Genomic DNA, 21,252 nt, shown 5'->3' on the forward strand with positions numbered 1-21,252 from the left:
ACAAAACAAGCAAGGACGAAAATTATAAACAGCAACAATGAAATAAAAAAACAAACCAACAGTAATCAGATGGTGAAAAGAAGGGGAAGGGTCGAGTCTGGGAACATGCATAAAGGACCCATGGAAAAAGCCAAAGTGGGGACAGATTGAGGGTGGGAGGTGGGGGTGGGTGGGGCAGGGGAAAGTGGTGTTAGGAAAATGGAGACAAATGTTTTGAACAGTAAAAAAATAAAAAATTAAATAATAAATAAAATGTTAGCGTCCTGGGTGAGTTAATTTTTAAAAAACAAAAAAGGTAAGTTATTTTATTTAGAAGTACAATAGAAATTATGTACCCTAATGGTTTATAGTTTGGAGTGCAGAGTTAGACTAAGTACAAGGCCTCAATTTACCAGCCTATTAGCCCTATGACCTCAGACTTGTTATTTAACCTTTCAGGGCCTCAGTTTTGTTTTTTGGATGGGGACTGTAACAGCTTCAAGCAATAACCACTCTGTTGCTAAGAGTATACTAATTTTGTTCATCCTCTTGGAGCCATGTTCTCAAGAAACTGGGACTTTCTCTAACTCCTGACAAAAAATGTTAATAATTCTAAACCAAGCCTTTTGGTCTCACTTCTCTTGACCATTTGGCCAAAGAAACATGAGAAGAGTTCGATGGGAAACCTTGGAAGGGACCATTTGTGTTCCATGTCTGGACATTGTCATCTGCATGTGACTCTTAGAACTTAGGCAGGCTTCTTGATAATAATGAAGGGGCCAGTCAGCCTAAGAGGAATTAACATACTGTAGACAATAGAGAAGACGAAAACAAAAAACCAATGATCTCATTCAGCCATTGAATTAACAAACCCTGGAATGACCCTCCCCCTAGACCTCTTATTATTAAAACACATTTTCCTTATAGATTATATACCAACCAGGAAATTATATAAACAACCCATTTGCTAACTGTGTAGGTTAAGATAAAATTCCATTTTGAGTTGTATTTTCTGTTATTTGCAGCTAAAAGTATTCTAGCTGACACACTATCCCCCAGGACTATTGTCTGGATTAAATTAAGTTTATGCAGTCATGCATATATAATTAAGTCATGTAAATATGAGTTTATATTGTGCTTTGCAGTGTATGGTTTGTGGAAAGTGCTCAACAAAAATTAACCATTAGTAATATTATGTAAGTCTTAGTTTGGGGATATATGTTGTTGAATAAGAGACTAAGAAAAGCCTTCCTTTGAGAAAAAAAAAAGGCAACAGAAAAAGAAGTATCTTTTGAAAAGGTTTACAAGAAAATTACAAAGCAAAGAATTCAGAACCAAGAGTACCTTAAATAGGTAGGCTACAGTGTAACCTCTCCACTACCTTCATCCCTCCCTTTTTGCAAAGACACGCTAGATAATGTGAAATAGATACCACCTAGGAAATTATATAAACTACCCATTTGCCATTGTCTAGGTGAGTTAAGACAAAGTTCTAGGTGTAAATAAAGTTGAATTATGCTACATCTTTTAAAGTTTTTATTTTGAAAGAATGTAATGCTAAGACAAGTACAATACCCATGTATCCTCACCCCAATTCATCAGTTGCTAACATTTTACCTCATTTATCTTTCTTTCCCCACTCCTTGCTCCTTTCTGAGGCAGAGTTGGACACACCCGTGTGTGTGTGTGTGTGTGTGTGTGTGTGTGTGTGTGTGTCCTTTGAAAGTAGGACAAATAGCATGAAAAGGCCCTAAAGCAACCTTTCTTAAAGACAGTCGGTTATATTTCTCTAGATCTCTTGCTGCAGACAGAGCTGTGCTTTGAGGCTGTAGGTTTCATTTAGAGGGATCAATTCTCTCCTCTGAGTGAGCCTGAACTTGCAGCTGCTGTCCCCATACCCAGTCTCCTGGACGTATAGCTGGTGCCTCTGAAACCACTGTGACCCTCTGCCATGAAACTTGTGTTTAGTGCTCTGACTTTGAATTCTCTCAAAATCATTAACAACCGTGGATTTCCCTTTCTTTCTTTCTTTTAAGCTTAGCTGTGTATTAACTTTGTGGCTATCATATATGGCTGGAAGTCCTACCTCTGGTCATTTATTCCTGTCTTTAACAACCTTGTTAGAAAGAATTCCTTATACTCAGCATAAATTCTTCAGTTACTCTTATGGCATCAGTAGTAGAAGTGGTAATCATGATAATACTAACAGAAATCTTAACAATTAGAGCTATTATAAGTTGAATACCTACTATTCTAAATTATCCTTACAATAACTTTATAAGGTAACAACCTGAATGCTACTAACAATGAACCTAAACTCAGCCAGGATTCAAAGCTTGCAGAGCTCTTGCCTACCTCTCTCCCTTTCTCCCTTACCCTTTTCCTTGTTCTTTGCACTTGGATACTAAGTTTTTTTTAACCCTAACTTTCTCTCTCTCCATACTTTTCTGCCTTCAGATAAGCTATCTGTACTCTCTGGAACAATCTTTCTCCACCTTTTTGCTGGGCTAGCTCCAACTCATCAATCTTCAGTTTAGACACTTTCTCCAAGAAAAAGGCTTTTTCTCATTTCTTCATATGGGATTTCCCTGTCATGGTTCCACTATATTTTGTCTCACTTTTTTAATCATTCATATTGGACGGTACTTGTTTACTGTATCTGCTCCCCATTACACTGTAAGCACAATGAAGGCAGGGACTGTGCCTGACTTACTCATTCATTCATTCATTCATTCAGCAAATACTTTAAATGGATACTGCAGGTAAGACAAAAACCTCTGTCCTCAATGGACTCACATTCTTGTGAGGAGAGGTCAATAAATGGTATCTTACATAGTGATAAATGCTATGGAGAAAATTAAAGGTGAAGGTGATAGGAATAAAGGGAAGAGGAGTTAGCAATTTTAAATTAGGAGGTCAGAAATGACTTCTCTGAGGTGACATTGAAGCAAAAAATGGGATGTCTTGGAGGCAAGACACAGAAATATCTAGGGAAGACCATTTTGGAGAAACTCAGCAGGTATAAAAGCTGAGGGGTATAAGCCTGCTCATTGTATTTATGGAGGCCAAATTGTAGAGGGCCCTGTAAGGACTTTGGCTTTATGCAAAGAGGAGGAGCAATTTATGATTTTGTGTGTGTGACATGATCTGACTTCATTTTACCCTGGCCACTCAAGCTGCTGCGCTGAGAAGAGGTAGCAGAGGAACAAGGGCTAAAGTGCTAAAACAGTTGAAATATGATACTGACTTGGACCAGGATTGTAACAGGAGTGGCTGGATTCTGGGTATCTTTTGAAGGTAGGAACAAAAGAATTTGTTAACAGATTCACTTCTGTGACTATACACCTGACACACTATAGGAGCCCTATAATATTGTTGGAAGAATGAATAAATGGTTCTGCAGTTCATGATCTTTACCACTGCATTATATTTCCTTTAATAACAACCTCAGTGTAACTGCTGAATTCCACACAGAACAACAGGTGATTTAAAGGCTTCAGAACTGGACTTTCATGTAAGTATAAGCTGTGCAATCTTAGGTATGCTACCCAATTTTTCTGGGTTTTAGCATCTGTAAAATGTAATCATATCTATTTCATAAGGCAATGGAGAAGATAAAAATATCCATATTTGAGTAAAATGCATAACAAATTATAAAGTACCGTACAAATCTCAGCTATTGTTGAAGACCTGGCTTCCAACAAGAAAACAAGGTTCACACTTGGACTCCAAAATCATTTGATTTATCTTCTCATAAAATTATTTATCCACCAGTGCCTTTGTTATGTACAGGTACCAGAGCTAGGTAGGAGAGAGTTAATTTCAAGGTAAAGGTCATTATTTAAAAATTCCTCAGCTTTCTCTGATCTGGGTCAAGTCACATGGGTTCCTTAAACTTTTCATCATGTTCTATTGTCTAGCACTTTGAAGCTTCCTTTCAAAGGTGAGAAGCTTGAACAGATAATACCCTTCCAACATTACATGTCATTTTTCTAATAGAATCTTAGGTCTATAATATAAACTTTTGATTACAACTACTCATGCTATGATACTGAATTAATCTGAATATGACTGTCTTACATGACATGAGTCAGACGACTGTAGTCATTACTGTGTAAAGTCATGGGTTTGTTACATCTTATCCTTTAATCAAAAATTTTCCAAACCTCAGAGTTGAAATATGATGACACTTGTTGTCTTGGATCATCTCTGCCTTTGTCACTTTTCTGTGTAGATTTAATAAAACCAGGTGGTAATGCAGGACCTATTATAGGCCTGAAAAATAAAATGTACCTTTATCATTTTCTCTGACTTTAAAAAGCAGTTTTCTGAATAAAATTTATATATGTATATAAATATGAAATGATAAAAAACCAGACAATAAATAATGTTGGCAATAAAAATTTTATTTAACATATTATTTTTATTCTATAACCTAGTATTTTTCCACTAAATATAAAAAATCTAATTTTTGCATTTTTACTCTATTTGTTAGTTAATGATTACATACTAAACCAGTAATTCTCAATTTTTATGTCAGTGGTACATACCTACTTCCTAAAAGAACTATGTTAAGTAAAAACAGTAATTAAAAAATAAGTCATTATTATGAACTAAAGCCTGTGAAGATGTTTCTCTATTTTGTGCCTTGGTTTTCAGTTTTGATATTCACTGTCCACTGAAAAATTCCTTAGGGGCATTATAATTATAGTCAGAACTACTTAAGCATAAACTGAATTCGAAGGACACCTATAGCACATGCATCCAAGAGATGTAAGCAATGTATGGTTACATGTGCCAAGATGGTATGAAAATCTAAGCCTTGTCCTCACTGATAATCCAGAAATGATGTGAAGGTGTACAAGAATGAAAATAGTTCATTAGAGAAAAAAGGAAAAGATGCTGTGCATGTCAACTAGTCCATCTTTCTGTCTCCATAAAAGAACCCTGTTCTGTATTAAGTCACTCCATTTTCTAGGTGAGCAAAATAATGCTCAAGGATAACACAAACTAGTAAGTGGCAGAGCTGGAGTTTGAACCCTGGTTTACTTGATGAAAAGTTCATTTTTTTTTCAAGCTTCTCTATTCACATTCTAAGGCAACTGTCATAAGCCTAGAAGGGAGAATTGCCTAAATTCTGGGTCTTAAAAAAAAGAAAGTCTTATTTCATATAGAGAAAAAATGAGAAAAGATATTTTCTACACTCTTTCACATTTTTAAGTTTTTTTATTCTTTGTTTCATACCAATGTTTTTCCTAGAGATGTCACTGTGCTGGTATTACCAACCAAGATGGTACTGAAGTCCTAAGCTAAATTTCCCAGATTGCACTGTATTCAATTAGAGTCTCACAGACAGGCTTCCTGGCAGAGGAAAAACAGTTCTTAAAGTCAAGTCTGAGTTCAGATCCTAGCCATTTGATAACCTCTTGTCTTGATTCATAAAACTTCTTTGAACCAAAACAATTTTGTATATAAAAAACAGGGAAATTTGGCATTGTCAGAGAGATCAAATTAGCTATCATAAGATCTAAGAAAGTACGACATTGGTTTTTTTTTTTCCTGAGTACAGTTTTTAGCACATCTACAAATGAAATTACAGCTCAATTCTCTGGCCTCGGGGAATTAATGAAGATAAAAGTACTGTTACATGCCATCTTAAAATACAGTAAAAGAAGATAATCATGACACGTTATGGCTGTATAAAAGGTTTCTGCCTACATTATATGCTACCACCTACTTATTTCACATATATTTTATTATTACCAATATATAATTGTCAAAAAAGAAACTGCTATACATCTAATAATTTATTTTCTTGAAAGGAATATTATATCCTCAGCAAATTTTCTAGAAAGGGCCAGATAGGAAAATTTAGGCTTTGAGGGCCACATTTGGGTCTCTGTTGCATATGTGTTTTTTATTTTTTAATGAACCTTTAGAGATCATTATTAGCTTGGGGGCCATACAAAATCAGACAGTAGATTGTCTATCCTTGTTACTTCCATAAATTAGGAGCTGGCAAATGTGATAATAAACTGAGTATAACGTGCACAACAGTCTTTTTTTTTTTCTTATACATTGGTATATAGTCTTATGTATTATAACAATTTGATGTGGAATTTCATATTCAGCATTTAAAAATTTTATAATTCCAAGAAGGTAGGAATCAATATTTACTATATGCTTACTCTGTGCCAGGCACCATATAAGATATACACGTGCGTTTATGTATATAAATATGAAATAAAAAAGTCTGAATTAAAAGTCAAATACCATGATTCTAGGCCTCAAGCCTACCACTTATTATGTGTACAACCTTATCTATTTACAAAAAGGGGAAAGAAGGATAATGTTCCATCCAGCCTACCACAGAACACTTTTGTCAATATTAAACGGGAGATGTGGAAGTTTTATAAACAAACTATGAAAGTATCATAAACATGTATATAATTATTTTTCTTAAAATTATTTAAAAGTTTATTTAACTAATTATTTTTATTATATGAATTCCAAATGTTATATAAAGATATAAGTAAATAAACAATTTCAGACAACTCTTTGATGAAGTGACACTAGCTGAAATACTTAGAAAAGACTGGCCTGAAATATTACACATTATCACCTCGGAGGAGAATCATCCTGCTTTTTAAATCCAGGAGGAAGGGCTGGTCCAAAAAATCCATCATCATCATCATCATCATCATCATCATCATCATCTTGATTTCTCCTCTGTTTTCTGGAAACACAGCAGTGTAACTTTGTACATATATGTCAAAATATTTTTCATAGAAATTATAATTTTTAACTTCAACTAGTTGTAAAAATACTGAAACGATAAATTAACCTTACCAAATAAGAAAAAAACAAACACTACAGTAAGTCTTTTACTAATCTTTTCCTGGAATTTATTTTTTACCTAAAATAGAGATTGGTTACTTTTTTATAGCAGTAATATATTGATTTTCTACATTTTTTTGTGGTGTTAAAGATTCCACTCAATGAAGTTTCAAATAGCAGTCTGCTTGCTAGATGTTTTTCAGCCAAAAAGTTTATGACTTGGCTTTTAATCTCATTTAAGGAAGGGTTTTATGTTGCTATTTGTCTCATAATCTTTAAAATGCATCAAAAAACCCTCACTATAATTCAACATCTTATTTACATGGGACTGTGGTAAGGCTAGATTAGAGGGAAATCATTCAACTTAAACAAAAAATAAACATGGCATATATAATTTAAAAAAAAAATAAATTCTAGGGTTTATTTAGAATATTTAGTCACTTTAATAATACCTTAAGGGAAAATTCTATAAGAACTTTATCAAAATTCTAGACAGTTCCACACCTATGTACTACGAGAATAAATTTGTAACAGGTAGCTCACAAGGAAAGGTCACATAGAAAGATTTCTTCCTGTGCTGCATAAACACAGATGTGATATCCCTCTTACTAGCGATCTGTTCCAGCCAATGTATACTAGGTTTGAAGCCTAGATTAAGAAAGTGACTGACCTTGCAGGTGGACCAGTGTCATCATCTTCAGATTCTTGATTTCCTTCTTCATACAAAGAACTACTGTCCTCATCGCTGTCTGATGATTCTGAACTACTGCTTTTATAATTAGGAGGTAGAGCTGGTCCTGCAACTAAAGATTTCTTGTGTATGTCATAACTAGCCACAACTGTTAAAACAAACCCCTAGTTGACATTTTATACTTTATTTTCTGAAGTCAGAGCACTGGCTGGCTATCATTTATTATGGACTTTAATCTCATTTACTCCTGTTTTGTGTACAGTGGTTTTGTCTTTCCAACTCCAGGAAGGCAAAAATCATGTCTTACACAGTATAACTGTGAGATTTACAACAACTTTCATACCCAAACTCATTCAACCATGGTAGAATGGAACCTTCCTTGCTAAAATAAAAGTCTTATTTTTTAACATTATAACAAAGGAGATCTGGAAGGAAACCTCAAGGTCAGTGACTTTCAGCTGATTTGCCTCAAGAATTTTTAAAACATGCAATACTTGACTATTTAGGAGCACTGACCTCTTTTCCCTTAGATTGTCAAATTTAAAAAAAAAATGACAACAGCCAACACAATAATAGCCGTCCAGCGTGAGTGAATCAAAATTATATCTATTTTTTTTTGTCAGGTCAGCAAAACATACATATTTTGGTGTGATATAGAATTTTAGTAATTAGTTTATGTGTGCTATGAGATGAAGAGGTTGAAAATCGCTGCTCTAGGTGGAAACATGGCCTCTGGGTAGTCGAAGAACGAAAGATAGACTAAGAAATGGGAGAGTTACTCTTTCAGCTTTATTCTTTTCCAACTTTGGTGTTAGTCCCAGCCTACAAATTAGAACAAACATTAAAGGAGATAGATAATGCATGTGCATGGAGGAGTCTGAGAAGCATTTAAGTGGCAAATATGAAGTGCCGACTGTGTGTTAAGACCAGAAGACCATAGCGTAATGTTGGAGACAGATAAGCCAACATACTATTCAAAAACATTGTATTAAATATGTTATGTAATTACGTAGGGGAAAAAACCATGGGTAAAGAGGAAGGCATGACAATATTTGAGAGTTTTGGAAAGGCTTCACTGAGGTGACATTTTAAGTTGGGCCCTCCAGGGTGGGGTAGGAGTTTGTCAGGAATGTCAAGAAGTGCACAGTAAAGCCAGAAGAAACTTCTCTAAGGAACTGACAGAAACTGTAACTGGTTTGAGCTCTGGGCAATGTGTGTGTCAGATGCAATGATAGAACTAGAAGCTAGGAAGGCAGGTCAGGCTAGAGAGGAAAGCATCTTCTCCAAGAGCCAGGCATTGTATATCAAAAGGCAAACATAGAGCACCCGCTTCATTCTACATAGGGGTCCCCCAGTTACAGGCCGTGTGACCTGGGCAACAGGCTGAGCCTCAATGTCTCCACTTGTAACATGGAAATATGAACAAAAAAGGGGCTAAGTACTAACAGTGACAAGCTCAGTGACCAAAAGTAACCACACAGGAGGGTCTGATCACAATTTCCTAACGGACAGGTCACAACGTGTAGTTCCCCACGCCTAGCAAAGATCAATCTTTACCTTAAGTGAGCCCTGTCCACTGTTCTTATGCATCTAGGATAACATACCTTTAAAATATCAAGAGTAACCTAGACCCCTCAAAGGCCCAATTGCAGGCACCAGAGCACAGGACCACCGGCGGCTACAGAACCCCGCAATGTTATCTGGTTCTTTAAATACTATGTTTATGTACTGTAAATGTTAATTAACAATCCTGTTAACAACTCAGCCAAGTAAAATAAGTATGTGTTTCTTCACTTGTTTTTTATTCAGTCCTAGCGATTTCCCCGCTTTGCTTCCCACACCCCTTCCCCCACCCTTAATCTACCACCAGTGGATTTCATGTACCTTCCTTACGTTTTCTCCTTTGATTCTAAATACATAAAAGGAACTGCAAACCTGCCATTCTCCAGAGCATTTTCTCAATCCGTTGAGATCTTGTTTCAGGGCATGTCTAGAAAAATTTGGCTTAAAAAACCTCTCATAAAACTTTTTTATAGGTTTGGACGTTCTTTCCTTGACAGCAAGACTAATCTCTACCTTACACAGTTGCTAGGAGGATTAAATGATTGAGTACAGTGTATCGACAATTTCGTACAGTTTCCAGTCCATTTAACGCTAAATGGGAACACATCATCATTGTAATAACTAACAGGCCGAAAATAGTTTCGAAGGCCTCCGCAGCCTCCCCGCTTCCACTGCTATGGCTTGGAAAGGACAGTTAGCTTGGGTCGCCCGCGGCCACACCACTTCCGTACCTTCCAGGCCTCACACTTCTATTCACAGAGCAAGGCTGGGCCAGAGAAGGGGCAGGAGGGCCTGGCAGGCAGAAGACGCGCCGCGGCTTACCCGGGCTGGGGTCCCGCTCCTCGTCCTCCGATGTCCCCAGGGCCTTGAAGCCTGGCGGCAGGGCTGGCCCGATCAGATCCCTCGCCATGCGCGGTGGCGGGTACTATCACTCCTGCAAGTGTATCCACACCACCTACCCCGCAAACAGCCCGCGATCCGTCGCAAATGCTGGAAGTTTTTCCGGCGCTGACCAATGACACTTCAGCCTGTGGTTGGCTGATCCGTGTGATTTGCGATAGCGGAAGTGACGCGTAAGGCTGCATCCACATTCACACGCTGGGTTCCCTACCTGGCAGGCGGCATGGCAGAATCCGCTGGTGGTTTCGTGGCTCCCAAGGGGTGGTTTTCAGCTCCCGAGCTGATCCCCACGTTGGGGCCTCTGAGCAACACAGCCCCGGCGCCGCACAATTGGATGCTCTGGGCCATGTTGCCGCCCCCGCCACCGCCTTCGTCGTCGCCTTCTGCGGGAGGGTCACAGCCTTGCCCGGAGGCACAGCCCCCGGTGGAGACCCCGGCGCTCTCCGAGGCGCCTCCCGGCTTCGACACCCAGACTCTTCCCGGGGTTCAGTCCCTTTTCGACACCCAGTGCCGCCTCGATTCTCAGCCTCAAGTCAACGGCCAGGCTTCCTGGAACTTCCAGTCTTCAACATCATGGCCCTGGAGACAGTCTCCTGGTAGTTTCCCTTGGCATCAGAAATCCCAGGACACTCCGGGTAGGCTGTTATTCCTCTCCGTGGCACGCCCCCTTTTCTTTACCCGTCTCGTTTTTCTTTTCTTTTTTCCCTCTCCACCTTGGACTTTGCGCTGCACTCTTAGAGTCTGGTCATTATTGTCTCATAATTTGAGAAGAACGTGTTCCTTGTCCTTTCGTCCAATTTAGCAGTTATTGAATTCATGTGTCAGGACTGGGACTATCGTAGTGAACAAAACATACGAACATTCATATCTTTATGGAGCTTAACATTTGCTGATGTAGGAAGACAGACAAAATGAAAGTGTGTAATAGAAGGCAATGAATGGTATGGAGGGAGATAAAGAATAATGATAACTAGTGCACTTCTAAATGTTTTTGTCAGTTCTAAGGAAGGTGACATTTGGGCCAAGACCTCAGGGAGGTGATGAATCAGGTCTATGGATACATCTGGGAGAATAGAGGTACAGGCAGAAGGAAGAGCAACTGCAAAGGCTTTGAGGCAGGAGCTATAGATCAGAATGGAAGCCAGCATGGCTGAAGAGAACTGAGCCTAGAGTAGAATTGTAGCAAATTGGGGAAGAGGGGAGACCTGTGAGGGCCTTGTAGTTTGATGGGACTTTGATTTTTATACTGCAGGGGAATGACGTGACTTGAGTTATGTTTTGAAAGGATTAATGTGGCTACCAATGGGAAGTGAATGAAAGTGAGGCCAGTTTGGAAGTTACTGCAGTTCTCTAGTGAGAAATAGTGGGGATTTTGACCAGGGTGGAGCTTAGGAGGAGATGAGAAGTAGTTGGATTCTAGATATATTTTGAAGGCAGAGTAGGCCCAAAACGATCTGCTGAAGGATCAGATAGGGGGTGTGAGGCAAAGAGGAGATAGACTAATTCAAAATTTTTTGCTAAAGAAGTGGAACGATGTGGATGGAGCAGATTTGGAAAGAAGACCAGGAGTTGAATTTGGTATATGTCTGTCAAGTATCAATAGAAATGTTGATTCAGCTGTTAGCTATATTGAACTTATGGGGAGATTTGTGGCTGGAGTTGTAAATTTGGGTGTTATCAGCATATAGATCATACTTGAAGGCATGAGATTATCGGTCACCATTTTCCAGTTCTGCATAAGATTCAGTTTAGATTAAATTGAATCTAAACCAGTGTTTACTGTGTGCGAAATGCTGGGGATATAAATGTGCCTGAGGCAGTACTAAGTCAGGTAAGATGTGTTCGTAAATGTAAATCACAGTACAGTGTGAGTGGTAATGAAGGCATATAAAAAGTGCTTTCAGAGTTTTGAGGAGTTGGGAAGAGGTTTTGGATTTGCATCTTGGGAAATGTTTAGGAAGAGATACTTTTTAGGTAGAGGCAAAGAGGTCGCAGTACAAGGTGAGCCCTGAAGATGCCTTGTTCTAGTATGATTCAAGCAGAGTATGTGGAAGGTACGGGGAAGGAGTAAGAAAATAAACCGGGATCTCATTGAAGGACTGGGGAGCCATTTGCAGATTTTGAGCAGGGCTGTGACAGTTGGAGGATTGTTTTCGTGGTGTTGGTGTGCTGGGTCTGTTGGAAGAGAGGGCTTAGAAACGGAAACAATTGGGAGGCTGCCCCAGTAGATCAGGATTTCAGAGTTGGATTATGGCAGTAAGAAGGGAAAAGGATTTGAGAAAAAATGTGTTTCGCAAGGATATTTTCCTGGTGTAAAATTGATGTTGAAAGAGCTGTATTAGGGGTTTTACTGTTTATTGGTACATTTCTAATGTTTGAAACAACTAGAAGAAATTGTATCAGATTAACTTGTTCATTGCTTAGATGCCTGAAGCATCTGTGGACACTTAATCTTACCACTATGTATTAATTTGAAAAATACTTATTTGGTAGACTATTCTTAATTTTTGGTAATAATTCAAGCAGTTTTTACTCAAGTATTTGTGACATGCTATAGCAAATAAAAATTTAAATAATTGTTTAGTAGTAAACATTTATGGATCTCTTTTTGTTTTTCAGTTAAACATTCTTATTTTCCACAAAAATATGATGCAAAGCTTACTGACTTCAACTTCCCTCCCAGTAGAAAACATAAAAAAAAGGTACTTTAGAAGATGTTCTTGAATGTAGCACTTTGGTACTAGAGTGTAGCCTATGTTACTATCTCATATCTTGTGCTTCTATCATAATTCTCTCAGTGTTTTATATACATTATTGACACAGTGGAACCTTGGTATATATAATAGGATCTTTAAGGATCTTAGCTGTAAGTGAAAATTTCAAGGGAAATCTTTTTGAGAAATAAATGGAAAAATCATAGAAAAAGGAAACATTGAATTCATTTCAATATAGTAAATTGTTATTTAGTAAATGTTATTGAGAATTATAATTGCAGATAAATGAAGATGTTTTAAACCTCAACAAAGTAAATAATAAATAACAAATTATATATATATTATTAGAAGATTGGGAGAAGGGATAGAATTAAAGGTCTTTTGTTTTTTTTGTTTTTTTTGTTTTGAGGAAGACCAACTCTCGTTTATATTCAGAGACAAAGTCTTAAAATGGACTTACTTTATCTGATGTAGTTTACTATCTGGTCTCTCACCTTTTAAAGTATGTAAATGTCATTAGTTTAGAATAAGTTGAGTAAGATTATTTTGGCATGAAAATATATACCTAATATTAACAAAATATTGTGAAGCTGTACTGTATTTATTAATATTTCAACATAAACTATGGAATTTATCATATTTAAGATAATAGAACAAATTGGGAATAAAAAAATAATCGTTACCTAAATAATTTTTTCCCTTCTGTAGTTTTATTTATATATAGTTATATATATAGTTTTTTATATATATGTCTTTTTCCAAAAGATGAAATGCTGTTTTTACACCGAGTGTTTATTTTTTTAGATCATCTTGATGTATGCTCTACTAAGTCTTAATTAGATTACCACTTTGCAGGCTACTCACTATATTAGCTCTACTCAGATTAAAAAATTTTTTTGTGTCTGGTGTTTCCTAATATGTTTGCTTAAAATAAAAGAAAAAATAAGAGACAGAATTATACCTTCATTAAGAGTGTCCTTAGGAGTGTCCCCCACATATAAGGGTTATGTGAAAAATCAAAGTATGTATTACCAGAAGGATAGTTATATTTTTATTATTGATTAAAGATTTTTCACCAGAAGCCTAATGCCTCTTTATTTTTGTTTGCAGAAAAGAAAAGAACCAGTTTTTCACTGTTTTTGTGATACCTGTGATCGTGGTTTTAAAAATCAAGAAAAGTATGATAAACACATGTCTGAACATACAAAAGTAGGTTTTCTTGGTTATCCTATGATTTATTTAGGAAAATGGATATATTTGGTAGAAATTCTGAGCTTCTTTTCCTAAAGTTTATAGTTCATAGAAATGTTGGATGGCTTGACAAATTGGGACAGTGACCCTGGATTTGCAGCTTGAGGGTAGGAGCCCTCTGCTTCAGGAAGAGGTAAGATGGTGGTGAAGAAGGAAGGTCTGGCTGCTGTTAGTGTATGTGGGCCTCCTCTGCCTCGCGAGGGGGCTGATTCCCCTCTCCAATTGCTCTGTGCGCCTTTGTAAGCTCTTTTTCCTGTAAAGCTGCCCTTGACCATTTAACCACACTGTGTAATTTGCCATGGCCCATCACATTCTAAGAGTGGTCTGGATCTTATTAAGTACTTAATATCTTTAACAAGCCCTGGCCCAGTGGCTCAGTTGGTTGGAGCATCATCCTGGTGCACCAAGGTGCCAGCCAGTTCAGTCCCCTGTCAGGGCACCTGCAGGAATCAACCAGTGGAAGCATGGAGAAGTGGAGCAATGAATTGGCATTTTCTTTTCTCTCCCTTCCTTTCTCTCTAAAAACCAGAGTATTTGAGAAATAAAGTTATAAAAGAAAGTCCTTAGTTTGGAAAACGTTTTTTTTTTCAGGTTATATTGGTAGAAATGCCCCTCACTTTTAGGAATAAAGAACATTTTACAACACCGAAAGTAAATAATATGTATTACTGTACTATATGCTTTGAAAATGTCATTTCTTTTTAAATTCAGCTCTGTTTTGGACTGACTTTTGTTTTGCTATTGATATAACTATGCAGTGGGATAACTATGTAATATGACCAGAATGCGTCTGTGTATGTAGTAATAGGGTTTATTTAATATGGAAAACATTGAATCGTCTTTTTTTTGTCGTTGTTAACTCTTACAGTGTCCTGAAGTAGATTGCTCCTTTAGTGCACACGAGAAGATTGTCCAGTTCCATTGGAGAAATGTAAGTTCTTGTGCGGTTTTCTTTTTTCTTTCTTTTTTTTTTTTTTTCAATATAGGCTCTTACTTCATCGCTCTGTTATCTTCTATAGCTCTTCATTTATGTAGCCTAACAAGAAGTGACATTCATGCAGTACTTTGTGCTTTGATAGGCATTCTTATATTTATTGCTCAATTATATCCTCACAAACCAACCATGTAAAGTAGGTAAATACTGGCCCTGTTTAACAGATAAAATAGTGATTTGCCCAGGGCCTCAGAACTGATTCTTGCGTTTGAGAGTTTTTTTATTCCAAATTCTGTGGTGGTTTTTCTGCACCATGCTGCTTCAAATAGATTTGTGTAGTCATTATTTCTTTAGGTACTTCCCTCAATTTGGTTGTTAGGTCGTTAATTTGAGTATTTAATGTTAGTTGAAAAGTGGGTGATATATGTACTTTGGAGCCAAAATTATGTTACTCCTTTTTATTTTACCAATAGCACTAATTTAAATATATAGGAAATTATTCTTTATTTTTTTAAGGAAAAATCATAATAAGGGTGGGTAAAACCTGTTTACATAGTTTTAAACTTTTGGCTATAGAGTCTCCATTATCCCCCATAATGCTTGAGATTTAGTCAAAAGCATAAATATGCTTCCTGATGTTCAGCATGCTTTTTTTCCCTAGATGCATGCCCCAGGTGTGAAGAAGATCAAGTTAGACACTCCAGAGGAGATTGCGAGATGGAGGGAAGAAAGAAGAAAGTGAGTAAAGAATTTAGACCTAATGAAATAGCTTTCTTTTACTGTTGCAAGGCTGAGAACTTGAAAATAATGACTTCACTAAAACTGGTGCTTCTAGAAAATCATACCTTCCTTGTCTGGTGAAGTTCTGCTCATTGCTTTAGCCCATCTGAAACCCTGCCAGTCTGGGGATAGTTGCATCTGCCTTCAGGACTATCTTGCCCTTCTTTGAATACGGTATCTCGTATCTGCTCTGCCTCTTTAACATAGATGCCCCTTATTGTGGTCCTATTGATGAACTTTGCATATGTATCTTTTTAAAAAAAATATTTATAGGCTTTACAAATGGAAGAACCATCTTTTATATGGCTCTTTATAGCCCATGGAGCAATAGATATAAGGGATCTTATAAATGTTTATACATATAAATAGAGCTTGGAAATATTTTTATTATGTGTGTAATCCTGTTTTGGAACATTCAGTTAAGTGGTTGGAGAAATCCTGCTGAGACTCATTTCTAATTTATGTTTTAAATTAAACCTATTGTTTTTAAAGAAATGAGGTAGAACTATGTTCTTATGATTAATATTATGGTAGTAGATTAGTAGTATAACTAATACTAATTAAACTGCTATGGTTTTGAACGTTAATTCTGACTACATTAGACAATGACAGAGACAAATCAAACTGTATTCGAACGCAACACTTTCTGAAGTAGCTTTCCCCATAGGAATGTGAACTATGCCCCCTTGTGGTGTTGTGCAACTAGTGCTTTAATGGAAAAAAAATCTAATGGCTAGAGAAACTTAAGGAAGCAAACTGATTTAGGTAGCATGTGTTTATATAAAGTCCCTGGTAGAAGATTAGTTTGATTTTCTAATGTTTGTGAGAAATCTCAGCAACCTTCACATTTATGTTAATGTGTGTTACGATATCTTTGAATAACTTCTTGACTTTTAATAACTTCTTTGAATAGTTTAGCTTGAAAATTAGAAGTAACCATTCAGTATTTGAAAAGGCAAAGATTTTACCATATATGTCCAAGATCACCAAAAGCAGATAGGAGTAGACTCCTTCCTTTAATACTCTCTCTCTAATATGAGTAGGATAAATAAATATATGTGATGTGGCCATGAGACCATAAACAACTGAAGTATTATGTTTAATCGTGTAAAGATAATAATGTCTGGTCAAGGGGCGCAAGGAGTCTTAGGAAGGCAGAGCCATCAGTTCATTTTGAAAGGCTTCTTGTAAGAGGTCGTGCCTGCCACCTCCGCTCCATTTAAGATATGTTATATGTGCAGTGAAATTCATCCCTTTAATACATAGTTCTGACAAATGTACATAGTTGTGTAACCACCACAGTCAAAATATAGAATAGTACTGTATCACCCCCAAAATCCCTTCATGCCCTTTGTGGTAACTTCTCCTCAGCCTTCAGTCCCTGACTACCACTTATCTGCTTTCTGTTGTTTGTGCTTTTGCAGAACATCATATGAATGGAATCATACAGTCTAGCTTTTGAGTCTGACTTTTTCACTTAGCACAGTGGATTTGAGATTCATGTCTCTTGTTGGATGTAGCAGTAGTACATTCCTTCCTATTGCTGTTTTTCTGTCCCATGTGGATGTGCTATATATGAATATACCACAGTTTGTTCATCCATTTCCCAGTTTAGGGACATTTGGGATGTTTCCAGTATTTGATGATTACGAATAAAGCTATCATAAACATTGGTGTACAGGTTTTTGTTTAGACTAGAGCATGGGTTTTTATTTGACGTGGGTAAATATCTAGGGGTAGTATTGCTTGATCAATGATAAGCATAGTTTAAGTTTATCAGAAATTGCCAAAGCTTTTAGGAGGTAAGTTTTAAAGTCAAGATACGCCTAGTTGACATGGAAAGCATTCTATTACTAGGTGCAGTGGCGCTTGCATCTGTTAAGGTTGTGCTCCAGTAAATGGAATAGCAACCTTACTATACTGTGGCTTAGCATAAAGAAGTTTATTTTTCCCAAGTAGAAAAAGTCCAGAGCTGCTGTTCCAGCTCAGTGTCACCATTAGGTACAGGTTCTCTCTCTCATTGCTCCTTGGTCTGTGGTTTCATTTTTGTGTCCACCAGAAGATTCCCACATATCCAAAATGAATACTAAGTGTACATTCTAGACAGGGAGAAGAGAAAAAGGCAAAAGGCACACATAGCTGAATTTGCCACTTTGCATTAGGAAAACAGTAGCTTTGTTTTCCAGGAGACTTCCACATAGCTCTCATTGAAGTAGGTTGTTAGGCCACCTTTAGCAGCAGCAGAGTTGATGGAATATCCCCAAACAAAATTGTTAAGGAAAAGGGAAAACATTTGCCTCAGAGCTGGGTGGGAAAGTTTAAAACAAGTCAAACTTGGAAGCAGCTCTATCCTGAATGAAGGGGAGACAAGCAAGTGGTTAGTATGCTTATCTTTTTGTGTGGGATAGATGGGGGCAGCAGGGAGAGAGGGTCTAGTTGTAGTTTCTAGAATGTAGGCTGCAGGTATGACTATGACAGTGGGTAGAATAACTTGGAAGAAGACTGGGCAAAATCTGTGGAGTGAATAAATGAGGTTACAGGTTTGTGGAATTATGAAATGGTTAAAGAGAATGAGAAAATTGGGTGAGTTTGACAATTTGGAATGAAGTTTATTTGTACCTATGATATTGCCTTGTTAACATAGTGTTCTGGAATTATCTTCTGGTGCTTGCTGAATTCATATGAAATTCTTCCATACCTTGTTTTTCCAGTTCTTGTTCTTTAACATATTTGGACATTATAAGTTATATTAATAATGAACATTATTAATAAAATATATGAGAAACATTTCTTTTGGCACATTTGATAGGTATCTCAAAATACACTAACATTCTCTCCACTAGCAGTTTATTTAAAAAACGTATTGTGAAAATATATTTACTTTCTAAATTTCTGTCACCCTCAATTTTTTTTAATCCTTACCCTGAGGACATGCTTATTGATTTTAGAGAGAGAGGTAGGAAGGAAGGGAAACACCTATCAGTTGCCTTTCACACATGCCCCTAACTGAACATCAAACCAATAACCTAGGCACGTGCCCTGACCAGGAATTGAAATCATGACCTTTCAGTTTATGGGACAATGCTCCAACCAACTGAGCTACCCGGCCAGGGCTGTTACCCTCAATTTAAAAAAAAAATTATTTTTGAGCCCTGGCTGCTATGGCTCAGTGGATTGAGTGCTGGCCTGTGAACCAGAGGGTCACAGGTTTGATTCCTGGCCAGGGCACAAGCCTGGGTTTTGACCATGTTCCCAGTTGGGGGTGTGCAAGAGGCAACCATGCATTGATGTTTCTCTCCCTCTCTTCTTCCCTTGCCCTCTCTCTAAAAAGAAATAAAATCTTTTAAAAAATATTATTCGAACGCCTACAAAAGTAAATTTCACGTCAATACAGCAAAATAATCCATATAGTAAATTTTATCTTTCTTGTGAGAGCTATGTTCTTTCTGAAGAAGCCACTTTATTTTTTGACATGCAGGAGAGTTAAAACATGCAATGTTAGAAAATCTTGAAAAAGATTTTTCATGGAGTAAGAATTTTAGAGCTGGAAGAAAATGCTAAAGATTTGCTTGGTGTATTGCTCCTTTAAAGAAAGTATATCTTTGCCTTTATTCCTTCATCTTTATTTTTTTCAGACTAGCCAAGTTGCATTTAATTTAAAACTTTGAGGCTTCCCACTAATAATCTGGGGGGGGAAAATCCACCAAAAAGACAAAAAGAAGCAGTTCTTAATTCTGAGATGTTATATGATTTGGCATTTGGGAAAATGAGTGATTAGAGGTTTGTTTCCAAAAACCTCGATTTTAGGACCATTGAGACATGTTTTAGAGCAGATGGGAGTCCACTAGGTGGAGTAGTTTTGTGATACTTATTTCGGTAGTTGCAGTGGCTCTTAGGAAATCCTTTGAAATTGTGTTCCCAGTTCTTTTGGAATTCCAACAAAGGGGTCTGCTTCTAAAGAATGCTACATCTTTTTGAAGTTCAGAAGGACTTTGAAATAAAATACAGTAGTAGGGCTTGTGTTGAAGCAGTTGTGGTCTAGTGAGAGTAAAGAGGCATTGTTTCTATAGAGAACAGGCTTAATGGGAGAAGTCATGAAGTGGGTGGTGATTCAGGTATAAGGAAAGAGTTAGAAAGTATGATGTAACCAAAAGGACATTTGGTAAGATCATGGGTGGCACAGTTTTGCCTGTTTATTGGCTTTAGTGCTCAAGCAAGGGGAAGGTAAAGAGATGAGATGAAATGAAAACAGCAAGAAGCCAGAAAGAAAAAGAGCTTATGGTTTCAGGGCCAGTTCCTCTTGGGGTATTGGGGTGGAAATACAGCAAGCAAAAGCAATATTAGAAGATAAAAATAGAGAAACCAACTGTGAAAATATCACTGTCCTAGTCTTTATAACTTCATAATATACATTTTCTAACAGGAGATATTGGGCTAAGTTATCTGTATGAAATTATGCAGTGTAAGATAATTTGAGATTTTTTTTTTTTCAACAGTCTTTAAATTGGTTATTTCAGTTGTGCTTTAGGAACCTCACCTGTGACCTTTATCAAAGCTCCAGGCTCTGTTCTTGAATCTCAGTATTACGTTGAGGGACAGGCTTTCTGACTGCTGTGTGTGTAACTGTCTTTTATCTGGTATCCCTGTTTTGAGATCATTTGCTTTTTGATACCCTTGTTTTCCTTAGTTTTTAAGTCTCTAGGTTCTGTGTAATTAAGTATGATACAAATTTTGGGCCAAGATTTTATTAATTTAAGCACTGAAAAATAGAATTTTATAGCTTTGCAAGGGATATTGAAAGATCCTTTACCTTCAGGAAAGTGATACTTTTATCTGCCAGAAAGAGAAAGTGAGCTGTTTTAAAAGGCTTCCACCAAAGGAGTTTCTCCAACTTTCTTGATATCTTGCATAAGGAATTCTTTTTGCATTTCACCTATAATCCACTTGCTGTAACAGATATTTACATTCTTTATTATTGAGAAGCACTTAAGTAGCATCTATTTGAGCGTACATGGTACACAAGAGTACCAGATCTTATTGTTTAGCATATGGCCTAACATGTTAAGGGTCTGCGGTACTCAGAAGAAAAATGTTGAAGAAACCTAAGTAGTATGAGTAAGTGAATTTTAGAGATGTGAAGGTTGCTGAGTAGCTGTGAGTCACACGCCTAGACATTGGGACCTGTGAACATCATCACTTTTTTTCTCATCATTTCTGCTTTTGCATAGTCTGTCTTCTGATTGAGAACAGCTGGCTACCATTCTCTCTATGAGATCATTATTGTCACGTCTCTTCCTCTTTTAAAGGCCACGATAGTTCCAGTTCTTTTTATCTTTCGTCAGAGGTTTTGTTTTTCATCCTGCTAATCATCTTTGAGTTTCTTCTGAATCCCTTCCAAGTTTTATTTTTTCTCAACCCTCCTTTTCAATTTAGAAATACGAAACTGGACACAGTGCTCTGAGAATTTCTGACTATTGAGCATCGTGAGAGGAGACTTCACACTTGAACATGTGCCAGAGTCTATTTCACATAATCTTAGATTATGTTTGCTTTCCAAAAGTATAGTTTTACAGTAGTCAGGTTTTTTTAAAAATATTTTTTCA

The 21,252-nt window shown here is 37.0% G+C and overlaps 2 protein-coding genes across 2 annotated transcripts in view; one reads left to right on the forward strand and one right to left on the reverse strand.

Moving 5' to 3' along the window:
* Nucleotides 1–10,049, reverse strand: part of GPALPP1 (GPALPP motifs containing 1) — a 30,604-nt gene extending 20,555 nt beyond the window's left edge. The window contains exons 1-4 of the mRNA XM_054586361.1: nucleotides 9,893–10,049; nucleotides 7,487–7,619; nucleotides 6,602–6,715; nucleotides 4,146–4,254 (exon numbers count right to left, since the gene is read on the reverse strand). Coding sequence (XP_054442336.1) covers nucleotides 4,146–4,254; nucleotides 6,602–6,715; nucleotides 7,487–7,619; nucleotides 9,893–9,980 — 444 coding nt within the window. The 5' untranslated portion in view covers nucleotides 9,981–10,049. The remainder of the gene's footprint in view (nucleotides 1–4,145; nucleotides 4,255–6,601; nucleotides 6,716–7,486; nucleotides 7,620–9,892) is intronic.
* A 116-nt stretch (nucleotides 10,050–10,165) lies between these two features.
* Nucleotides 10,166–21,252, forward strand: part of NUFIP1 (nuclear FMR1 interacting protein 1) — a 51,157-nt gene continuing 40,070 nt past the window's right edge. The window contains exons 1-5 of the mRNA XM_054586362.1: nucleotides 10,166–10,605; nucleotides 12,590–12,672; nucleotides 13,795–13,893; nucleotides 14,804–14,866; nucleotides 15,531–15,607. Coding sequence (XP_054442337.1) covers nucleotides 10,194–10,605; nucleotides 12,590–12,672; nucleotides 13,795–13,893; nucleotides 14,804–14,866; nucleotides 15,531–15,607 — 734 coding nt within the window. The 5' untranslated portion in view covers nucleotides 10,166–10,193. The remainder of the gene's footprint in view (nucleotides 10,606–12,589; nucleotides 12,673–13,794; nucleotides 13,894–14,803; nucleotides 14,867–15,530; nucleotides 15,608–21,252) is intronic.

Source organism: Pteronotus mesoamericanus, unplaced genomic scaffold (genome assembly GCF_021234165.1).
Source record: "Pteronotus mesoamericanus isolate MK-2021 breed Mesoamerican mustached bat unplaced genomic scaffold, CSHL_Meso_final contig_94, whole genome shotgun sequence".
Classification (NCBI taxonomy): domain Eukaryota; kingdom Metazoa; phylum Chordata; class Mammalia; order Chiroptera; family Mormoopidae; genus Pteronotus; species Pteronotus mesoamericanus.